The 11628-nt window shown below is 39.0% G+C and overlaps 2 protein-coding genes across 2 annotated transcripts; both read right to left on the bottom strand.

Moving 5' to 3' along the window:
* Positions 1 to 636: 636 nt before the first annotated feature.
* LOC136350145 (uncharacterized) lies at positions 637 to 1781 on the bottom strand. Its single transcript, XM_066301660.1, has 2 exons — positions 722 to 1781; positions 637 to 650 (listed from the first exon to the last, which is right to left on the bottom strand). Exons 1-2 carry the CDS (start codon positions 1779 to 1781, stop codon positions 637 to 639), a joined length of 1074 nt encoding a protein of 357 aa, XP_066157757.1.
* A 3870-nt stretch (positions 1782 to 5651) lies between these two features.
* On the bottom strand, positions 5652 to 6796 carry LOC136350144 (uncharacterized). Its single transcript, XM_066301658.1, has 2 exons — positions 5737 to 6796; positions 5652 to 5665 (listed from the first exon to the last, which is right to left on the bottom strand). The coding sequence occupies exons 1-2, from the start codon at positions 6794 to 6796 to the stop codon at positions 5652 to 5654; spliced, it is 1074 nt and encodes a 357-aa protein (XP_066157755.1).
* Positions 6797 to 11628: the final 4832 nt, after the last annotated feature.

Below are 11628 nucleotides of genomic sequence, written 5' to 3'. Positions count from 1 at the left end.
AGGGACGTAAAATAATAAGCCTGATGTAATCGATTAATCTGATCACTGATGAGAGGTAGTGGGTAGCGATCCGAGATCGTGTTGCTATTCAACTCGCGAAAATCGCAACACATTCTGTCAGACCCATCCTTTTTTTTGACCAATGTGATTGGACTAGCAAACGGAGAGCAACTAGGACGAATAATATTTGCTTCTAACAACTCTCTGACTTTACATCGTACAATATCTCGTTCAATCGGAGCTAGACGATACGGTCGTCGTTGTACGAATTTAGTTGGATCTTGTAACCGAAGTTCCAGACAACCTGTATTTACCTGTCCATTAGGCATACCATCGGCAAAATTATTTCGGTATCGTGAAAGCATATCAACTAAAATATCCTTTTCCTTGGAAACCAAGTCAGTATCAATGGATCTGAAATTGATTGTCGTAGTTTGGCAAAGCTCAACCGATTTTTCACGAGTAAAAACCAAACCCCTACTGCCATAGCAAACACTGATGCTTTGGGCAATCAAGTCCCTACCTATTATGATGTCGAAAGAAATACTATCATCAGGTACAACATGCAGCAAAAGTTCAACATAAATGTTTGCAATTTTGGCCCTAACTAGCAATTGCATTGTACAAAAAACAGAATTATCTCCTATACCCTTTAACGATATCATGCAATTTTCTAACGTTCCAGTTAACGATAAAGAAACGCTCCTTTTAACCAACGAACAGTCTGAGCCAGAATCAAACAGAAAAGGAATGATCTTACCATTGTCCGTCTCCAACTGACCGCTAGGAAGGGTTTGGATCTTCACCAAATTCACACGTTTTTCCACATATCTCGATTCAGCAGCTCTTTCCTTGTCAGGGCAGCTCGTTGCAATATGGCCTGGCTTTCCGCACTTAAAACAAGTAACGGATCTAAACGTGTTAACACTTGATTTTTCACTTGTCGACGACCTTTTAGAGCGACACTGGTATCCTTTGTGTCCGATTTTTCCACACAACCGGCACTTCCCCAAAAAGTGATCATCGTTTCTATTTAATGGGGTAAAGGCACGTTGCTTCGGACTGATATGAGGATCATGCCGAAATAGCGCCGGCCGTTTACCCACCAACCCCCGCAACGCAACACAAAACCCTTTTAAGTCCTTTGGTGTATCCTCTCGCAGTCGTTTACGTAACACCTCAGAACGATTACCCACTACATGGCAGGCGAACAATGTAGCTAATGCTTCATCACTCTCACGACTTTTAATCATATGCAACGCAAGGCGTAGCACATGCAATCCTTCATCTAGGAGTGTCGTTTCCGATGAGGTAGCATTCCTTCCATTAACGGCTTCTGCAAATACTTCCATTATGTCAATGGGTTTGGAAAACGAGGAAAGGAATTCAGTGCGAATATCCTCCCAAGTTTTTCCTAGTGGTCGACAATGAATAAGCCAGTCAGCCGCTTCTCCTTTTAATGCACTTGACAAACAGGTCACTAGATTTATTCCCGCGAGCTGGTGAACTTTAACGAATTCGTCGACTAAACAGCACCATCCTTCCGGATCTGCGAGTTTTGACTTAGGATCAAAACTAGGCAATTGCACTTGGGTCACTCGGCTTGAAGTCCCTGCCAAATTTTGCAACTCAACAATTTTCCTTAGCAAGATTTCAGTTTGGTTTGTTGATGGCACAGTGTTATCTGACATGCTAGTATTCGTTAACAATGGTTCTGGAGGTGTAGGTAATCCCACTTCTGATGTCGGATTGGGAGAGCACGTATCCTGTTCGACATCCATGTCCACGAAATGAAACACACACGAATAATATAAAAGGTGTTATTCAGAAAATAAGAGTAGGTTAAACGCTAATTAGCACGAAGCAACTTATCTAATCTTTAATAAAAGCAAAAAAAAACAAAAGAAAAGGGGACCAAGAACTGGTGATCCGGGGCCAGTCTTTCTTAAATCCTTCTTTCTTCAAAACTGCTCAACGCTCCTTCTTTTTCCTCCCTCCTGGCCCCGTTCCACCCGACCTGGCGCAATTTCCCACGCCAGGTCTGTTCTTGGTCCTAACAAACTACACAAATCAGTCAGCCGCCCATAATTTAAGGACCGAAAGACTCCCTTAAAAACTCATCACCCGAAATTTAACCATTTCAAGGATCCCTTTTCCTTATCACTAATTGTAAATAATTTCGAAGGCGCTGACACGGCCATTCTGACAAGTCACGCGTCCTCGTGTGCTAGTTCAATGATCCATCTGGAACCAAAAGAGGTCATATCTCTTAATTATGCCGTTCAGCCTTCCTGACATAAAACGCGTGCAGTTTCAACGGTATATCAAGTCGAAACCTTGTATGCTATTGCAGTAGCCCTCAAAATGATCACCGCAGTGAGCACATCAATTCATCTAAAGCAACTGTTGCAATACCCGTTCCTTGACAAACTACCGCAGCAATTTGCAAAAAAAAATAATCTCAAGCACAAACGTCATCATACCGCAGCATGATTCTTTGACAAATTACCGCAGCAATTTGCAAACAAAAAAATCTCAAGCACAGGTGTCATCATACCGCAGCATGATTCTATGGTTGGGACCAGACTACCGCAGTAGCCTTGCTCTATCAGACTAGCTATCACATTCCAGCATTCACATGTTGCCGCAGCAATCCACTCAACTCAAAACTACTGAACTACTGAACGTTCTCAGTTCTTTCACTCTCCATTAGTTCGTCCTCTTCACTTTCGTCAGAAAAATCAAACATTTCCTGCTCTTGACCAACAGGCACTGCCCTTAATTGGTCATGGACAAATTTAAACAATCCCCCCTTTCCATTTACTTTCTCTACCTCATACCGATCATTTTCCAAAACTCTATTAATTCTATAAGGTCCCCTAAATTTAGGATCCAATTTCGATATCATTCTTTCATTGCTCTTGGCATACACAAAATCTCCTACGGAAAAATGCTTGATTTGAGCTTTGCCAGCGTTAAAGCGCTTAGTATCTAATTTTGCCCTTTTAGATATGCTTTCACTTGCCTTGTCTCTAATTTCGACCAAAGAGGGAGCGTCTCCTTCGTCAACAAGTCGATGCATTATTGCATTGAGATGCAATGAACGGATTTTTGTGCCAAACAATAACTCCGCGGGGCTGAAACCCGTAGTTCTATGTTTACTACTATTTATGGCCAATTGAACCTCACTTAAACTATCCTGCCAAGTCCTGGTTCCCTCAGTTTCGATTATGGTGAGGAGATTCTTTAAAACCTGCATGACCCGTTCTGCTTGGCCATTAGCTCTACTTGCACTATGGGCAACAACATGAAGGTCGATATTGCTATCGGCACAAAACTTCTTAAAGTCTGAGCTGGTGAAACACTTCCCCTGGTCTGAAACAATCCTTCGCGGTGCCCCAAACAGATACGTAAAATTACGAAAAGACTCCACAGCTTGCTTACCAGATAATGAAGAAATGTGATATAAGACAACAAACTTGGTAAAGGCATCTATAATTACGAGGGCGTATTCCTTTTTATCACTTTTACCACTTAACTTTCCGGAAATATCTACGTGAACTGTGTGCCACGGTTTTGCAATTTTGGGGATGGAGTGCAAACGAACCTGAGTACTACCGGTTTTGCCTTTCGAAACTTTACAGGCAAGGCAATTGTCGACAAACTTCTTGACATTCTTGGACATATTTGGAAACCAGTAAATTTCGTACAATTTATCCAAAGTTTTCTCCCACCCAAGGTGTTTTAAATCGACATGCACATGGTTAATTACGGACCAGGCAAATGAGCGAGGGACAATAGGTAGCCATATTGAACTTCCTCCCCTTTCTATCTTACGAAACAAAATATTGTTTCGTACGTCGTAGGATTTAGACAAATCGGACGGAAGCTCGTGTGATTTCCATTTAGCTATTAATTGATTAATTTCGCTATCGCGGTGTTGTTCGAACTGAAGCCAATCTTTATGCAAATCCACTATTTCAATATTCTTGACAGGACTAAGACATTGGTCAGATGGTTTTTCTGCAATGTGATTGCGAGAAAAGAAATCTGCATGTTTCATTCGGACACCCTCGCGATATTGAATATCAAAATCGAAACCCTGCAAAAATGCCCACCATCTATGAACTCGGGGTGTCAAGTCACTTTTACCTCGGGACGCCTTTAGGGAATTACAGTCAGTTACGACTGTAAAATGTCTACCATATAAGAAGTGTCTAAAATTTTTCACAGCATTAACAACGGCCAACGTCTCCAGCTCATAAGAATGGTACCTAGATTCTACTTGAGTGGTACGCTTACTGAAATACGCCACGGCATGTAGTTTAGGATTCCTTTTTTGTAACAAGACAGCACCGTAACCGTCACCGCTGGCATCTGTATGAAGCTCGATAGGTAACTCGGGGTCGAAAATAGATAGCACGGGCTCGGATGTAAGGGCTGTTAATAAAATTTGTCGTACCTCTTCGTGTTTAGGTAGCCATTTGATAGTTTTCGTACCGCCAGAGGTGAGCTGATACAAAGGTATTGCGGTTTTAGAAAAGTTAGGGATAAATTGTCGAAAGTAAGAAGCCAGACCAAGAAATTGACGGACTTGTGTTACAGTTTTAGGGACTGGCAAATTAATTAGTGCTGATATTTTGCGAGGGTTTGGACGGAGTTCGCCACCTTGAACTACGTAACCTAAATATTCAATTTTGTTTTTTAAGAATTTGCACTTTCGGAAATTAAAGGAAAAACCCGCCTTGACCAATGCATCAATAACAATCTCCAAACGTTTGATCCCTTCTGATATTGAGGTTGAAGGTATTAGTATATCGTCAATATAAACTACGGCAATCGAGTTGCGAAGATCCCCTAACGCTTTATCAATTGCTCGCTGATAAACAGATGGAGCGTTCTTTAACCCAAATGGCATGGATAGGAACTCATAATGACCATCTGGCGTTACGAAGGCGGTTTTCTCAATACTATCAGGGTGCACCGGGATCTGATGAAATCCAGCAGCCATGTCCAGGGACGTAAAATAATAAGCCTGATGTAATCGATTAATCTGATCACTGATGAGAGGTAGTGGGTAGCGATCCGAGATCGTGTTGCTATTCAACTCGCGAAAATCGCAACACATTCTGTCAGACCCATCCTTTTTTTTGACCAATGTGATTGGACTAGCAAACGGAGAGCAACTAGGACGAATAATATTTGCTTCTAACAACTCTCTGACTTTACATCGTACAATATCTCGTTCAATCGGAGCTAGACGATACGGTCGTCGTTGTACGAATTTAGTTGGATCTTGTAACCGAAGTTCCAGACAACCTGTATTTACCTGTCCATTAGGCATACCATCGGCAAAATTATTTCGGTATCGTGAAAGCATATCAACTAAAATATCCTTTTCCTTGGAAACCAAGTCAGTATCAATGGATCTGAAATTGATTGTCGTAGTTTGGCAAAGCTCAACCGATTTTTCACGAGTAAAAACCAAACCCCTACTGCCATAGCAAACACTGATGCTTTGGGCAATCAAGTCCCTACCTATTATGATGTCGAAAGAAATACTATCATCAGGTACAACATGCAGCAAAAGTTCAACATAAATGTTTGCAATTTTGGCCCTAACTAGCAATTGCATTGTACAAAAAACAGAATTATCTCCTATACCCTTTAACGATATCATGCAATTTTCTAACGTTCCAGTTAACGATAAAGAAACGCTCCTTTTAACCAACGAACAGTCTGAGCCAGAATCAAACAGAAAAGGAATGATCTTACCATTGTCCGTCTCCAACTGACCGCTAGGAAGGGTTTGGATCTTCACCAAATTCACACGTTTTTCCACATATCTCGATTCAGCAGCTCTTTCCTTGTCAGGGCAGCTCGTTGCAATATGGCCTGGCTTTCCGCACTTAAAACAAGTAACGGATCTAAACGTGTTAACACTTGATTTTTCACTTGTCGACGACCTTTTAGAGCGACACTGGTATCCTTTGTGTCCGATTTTTCCACACAACCGGCACTTCCCCAAAAAGTGATCATCGTTTCTATTTAATGGGGTAAAGGCACGTTGCTTCGGACTGATATGAGGATCATGCCGAAATAGCGCCGGCCGTTTACCCACCAACCCCCGCAACGCAACACAAAACCCTTTTAAGTCCTTTGGTGTATCCTCTCGCAGTCGTTTACGTAACACCTCAGAACGATTACCCACTACATGGCAGGCGAACAATGTAGCTAATGCTTCATCACTCTCACGACTTTTAATCATATGCAACGCAAGGCGTAGCACATGCAATCCTTCATCTAGGAGTGTCGTTTCCGATGAGGTAGCATTCCTTCCATTAACGGCTTCTGCAAATACTTCCATTATGTCAATGGGTTTGGAAAACGAGGAAAGGAATTCAGTGCGAATATCCTCCCAAGTTTTTCCTAGTGGTCGACAATGAATAAGCCAGTCAGCCGCTTCTCCTTTTAATGCACTTGACAAACAGGTCACTAGATTTATTCCCGCGAGCTGGTGAACTTTAACGAATTCGTCGACTAAACAGCACCATCCTTCCGGATCTGCGAGTTTTGACTTAGGATCAAAACTAGGCAATTGCACTTGGGTCACTCGGCTTGAAGTCCCTGCCAAATTTTGCAACTCAACAATTTTCCTTAGCAAGATTTCAGTTTGGTTTGTTGATGGCACAGTGTTATCTGACATGCTAGTATTCGTTAACAATGGTTCTGGAGGTGTAGGTAATCCCACTTCTGATGTCGGATTGGGAGAGCACGTATCCTGTTCGACATCCATGTCCACGAAATGAAACACACACGAATAATATAAAAGGTGTTATTCAGAAAATAAGAGTAGGTTAAACGCTAATTAGCACGAAGCAACTTATCTAATCTTTAATAAAAGCAAAAAAAAAAACAAAAGAAAAGGGGACCAAGAACTGGTGATCCGGGGCCAGTCTTTCTTAAATCCTTCTTTCTTCAAAACTGCTCAACGCTCCTTCTTTTTCCTCCCTCCTGGCCCCGTTCCACCCGACCTGGCGCAATTTCCCACGCCAGGTCTGTTCTTTGTCCTAACAAACTACACAAATCAGTCAGCCGCCCATAATTTAAGGACCGAAAGACTCCCTTAAAAACTCATCACCCGAAATTTAACCATTTCAAGGATCCCTTTTCCTTATCACTAATTGTAAATAATTTCGAAGGCGCTAACATATATTAGTTAAGGTAACCAAAGTCACGCTTGTACCATTCCGAAATTTCTTAATCTAATGAGGACTAACCTTAATATAGACTAACTTCTAATAAAGATTTTTACATATCCATCGTAGTTATTGAATCTAATTTGCCATTTATGTAGAAGTTCTTCCCGAATTAATTTTGCGTCAACTGGATTATTACTATTTTTTTTATAAATTTCTGATCTTTCCCATATTTTTAAATCTATTGGTGGCATAGATGCTAGAATTTGGGCCGAGATGGTTGAAATTGTTCTGTAGCCACAAATAATTAGAATAGATAAACGACGATTGAGACTTTCCAGTTTTCTAAAATAGACCTTCTTCGCAATGATATTTCCCCAAATAGCAGAGGCATATAGGACTATTGAAGTGCCTACAGAAGCCAGAATTTTTCTTTTTGCAGTATTACATCCACCAATTCTAGGCATGAATTTACTGAGTGCATTTGTCGATGAATTGGCCTTACCAGCTATGGCAGATGTGTGAGCTCCAAAGTTACAATCCCTACCATATAGGACCCCCAAATATTTAACATGTTCCTGACTAGTGATGGAACCTTCGCACAAAATTGATGGTAAGTTCTTTGATTTTTCTTTTGCCAGCCAGCATAACCATTTCTGTTTTAGATCTTGCGACTGAGAGACCCATATTTTCAAGTTTGTTAATGATTTGTCGAACCATTGTGCCAGTGAGTAATTCTAGGTTAATTCTATTTTTGCTTCTGACTATGATGGTAAGATCATCTGCATACGCAATCATCTTAATTCCAGGGGGACATACGATTTCCAACATTTCATTGTAAAAAATGTTCCATAGGGTCGGACCAAGTACCGTACCTTGAGGGACTCCACAATACATTTCAAATGGATTGATGTTAGGAACGGAGGAGATGATTTTCCTATCTTTAAGGTATGAATCAATTATATTAATTAAGTAGTCATCAGTATATTTATTTTTCAAGGCACAAATAATACCAGACCAAGGGGCGCTATTGAAGGCGTTTTTAATATCTAAACAAACCATTACACAAAAATCCCTATGTCTAACGCTCTTCTTTTGTATATCTTCTTTAATTTTATTAATTTCCATCATTGCATCTAATGTAGATCTATGTTTTCTAAAACCAAATTGCATATTTGAAAGAGCATGTTTGTTTTCTATCGCTTTATTCAATCGATTGCATATAATTTTTTCAAATACCTTACCAGCAACATCAATTAAACATATAAGTCTGTATTTGATTGTATCATCCGGTAATTTTCTAGGTTTTTCTACTAGTACAAGTTTGGCTATCTTCCAGAGTTTTGGAAAAATTTGTCTCATCAAATATCAGTTGTACATATCCGTCAAGAATTGTAGATGCATTCTGCAAATCCTCACGAATATGTCGGCCGTGATCCCTTCAAGACCAGGAGTTTTCTTTAAATTTAAAGTGCCAAAAATTTCTTCTAATTCAGAAATGGAAATTTTGGGAACTAATTCTTTGTTTACGGGAGTACGTATTTCGCGATTATCGAATGAAGATCCAGATGGAAAAAGTTCTTTGATTTGTTTTCAATTGTATATGTAGAAATGGTGTTATATTTTCCTAATTTTAATTTTTTAACTGCAATCTTGTAAGCTTTACCCCAAACATCCTCATTTAGTTCTTCAATTAATTCATTCCATTTGGCAATTTTACAATTTTTTATTTCTAATTTTAATTTTCTTTAATTAATTTTATATTCGTCTATGAGGTGGTCCAAAATCATAGGATTGTCCATATGACGTTTACGTGCCCTAGTAATGTTTCTTCTTGCAGCATTACATAAATTTCTTTTAACTTTGATACCGTCATTCCACCAGTATGCTTTAGGATGATGAAAAGTTTTCTTTTTGATAGTTTGATCACAATAATTACTGATTTTTGACATAATTTCTTTACAGGTTTGACCAGAGTACGAATTGAAGAGTACACCTAGGTTCCTGTCAAAAGTAGGAGCATTATGAGAGGTAAGTTTCCATCTTTTATTTGTTAAATTTCTGCAATTATATGCATGGGATCCTGGGGCATCAGAACAGTGATTACCCTTAATACCAAAGCGAACCGCCCTGTGATCGCTAAGTGTCTCTTCGTCTGTAATTACTCTCCAGTTGATAATGTGTGAAGCAATCTTTCTGTTACCGAAAGTAATATCAATGATAGATCCATCATTTCTTCTGGCATAAGTTGGGACATTGTTTGTATTAAAAGCGATAAAATCATGTGTCGTGAGCCAACACTCCAACAATGTCCCTCTTCTATTAGTAATGGAGGATCCAAAAATGGGAGATTTGGCATTTAAATCTCCGCCAAATATTTGCTTTTTTGTTCTGTATCGATTTATGTGAAGTCATGTTATCAAGAAACAATTCAAAATCATTATTTGAACTGTTGGGCGAGAAATAACAAGAGAAAATTACTAAGTCTAATAATTCAATATAAACAAAACCCTTACCTGAGTGCTTATTTAAAATATTATTACTATTAATAAAACAAATAAAACAATCTTTATTTAAATCTACTAAATCTAATTTATCGACTAGATTATAATTAGGTTCGCTACCCAGGATTATATCGATGCCATATTTGCGGGCATTTCTGAGGGTCAGATCGTGAGCTGCTCTACATCTATTAAAATTTAGTTGGAATACAGATACAGTATGAACAACGAGGGAATGGGATTTTGGACTGGAGTTGGAATTGGAAATTGGTAAGTATGTGGTTATATTTATAGTTAATATTGCAAATTTTTAGGAGTCCTCCGCCAGGCTACAACTGCAGCTTTATAAAAGGGACATTCCAGACTTTGTGCTTTATGCTCACGGGATTCTTGGCAGACATAACATAATGAAGGATTTTTACATTCACGAGCGAGGTATCCTTTTTGGCAGCAATTTAAACACTTATCTTCCATAGTTTCTTTGATAGTGCATACGGTAGCATTATGTCCATAGCGACTACATTTGAAACATCTAACAGGGGCATCAGCAGGAGCTACCCTACATCTTAGCCAACCTATTTTGATGTGGCCAGTTTTAAGTATGTCATTTGCTATATCTCGTTGCATTCTAACGAATGCATGTTTGAGGCCAGCTCTATTTGCTTTCCTGGCAAGGACTACTTTAGATAAAACTGGGCTGCAGTGGAACTCATTTATGGCTGCAATGATGACTTTTTCATCCACCATATCGTCAAGATTTTTAATGAATATTGTATTAGATCGTTCAATTAATTCTTCGTTGCCAACATCTTTAATACATTCTTTTATTTTGTTTAGAAAGCGTTCTTTTTCATTTTCATTTCCTGTGAATCCGACATTAATTTGACCTTCTTTATTAATACGAACATTTTTTATTTTAACACCAATAGATTCTACATCAATTTCTTTTTTGAGTCCTCTTACAATTTTAGCATAATTTAATTTCTGTCCATCGTTGAGTTTAATTCTTATTGTATCTGATTGTTTTTTATTATTACTTGCTAGCTTCCATTCTGGTATAGGGTCAGATTCAGAAACAACTTCATTTAGTTTATCTGCATTGGTGCCAATTATCAATTCTATGTTTTCTAGTAGGAATCCCATAAATACATAAATCGTCTCCATCGATATTTCTGTATAAATATTTGTCGGAGCATCAACAGGAAGGTTTTCCATGATGATGCAATGTATTTAGTTTACTTTCAATAGCAAGAATAGAAAAAGGGCAAAGCCAACGAATTCGCTACCACACGAGCGCTTCTCGTCACTTGCCAATCTAATCTGCCTGTCCCTTTCGGTTTCTAGTTTTCCAGATATCGGGAGTCCTTCAAATTCGAGGGATAAGGTACCTGCTAGTCCCTGTTTCCCACGAAGGCTCGCACACATGGCCCCTCGATTTCGCCCTTGGTGGTAGCGACCTCGTTCAACAGTACTTTATCTCCACGATAAACCTGTCAGCCTGCTCTTCAACCTTACTGCTAACTAAAATTTTACATTTCTAAACTTAAGGACTAATAAATCTCCGACATATTCTAAAGTTCTTCTTAGTTTTACGGAGGTTCCGACTTTGGTGGTTGCAAATGCAAATTTTCTCCTATTCATTTCAACAGATTTGAGTTTAATTTTGGTAAGTATATCCATTAAGTTTTTAGTTTTATTGAAGTCATTTTCTTGAGAATTAATTTTACAAACGTACATTATTCTATCAGAATCCTTACATATGTCAGGTTCATCTTCACAAATTAGTGAGTCGTGCTGTCTGAGCATGTACATCCTATGATAAATCATATCTCCTTTATTGATTAGTTTCGCCAGTTCAATGTTAGTATCACTGAGTTCTTGTATCAATTTACTTGATTCGCTTTCTTCCTCAAAAATAATTACTAGGT

This window comes from Euwallacea fornicatus, unplaced genomic scaffold, assembly GCF_040115645.1.
Source record: "Euwallacea fornicatus isolate EFF26 unplaced genomic scaffold, ASM4011564v1 scaffold_123, whole genome shotgun sequence".
Classification (NCBI taxonomy): Eukaryota; Metazoa; Arthropoda; class Insecta; order Coleoptera; family Curculionidae; genus Euwallacea; species Euwallacea fornicatus.
This window is presented reverse-complemented; position numbering and strand designations above follow the sequence as displayed.

Coding starts and splice junctions, on each gene's coding strand:
- LOC136350145 (XM_066301660.1), bottom strand. CDS start 1,781: ATGGATGTCGAACAGGATACGTGCTCTCCCAATCCGACATCAGAAGTG.
- LOC136350144 (XM_066301658.1), bottom strand. CDS start 6,796: ATGGATGTCGAACAGGATACGTGCTCTCCCAATCCGACATCAGAAGTG.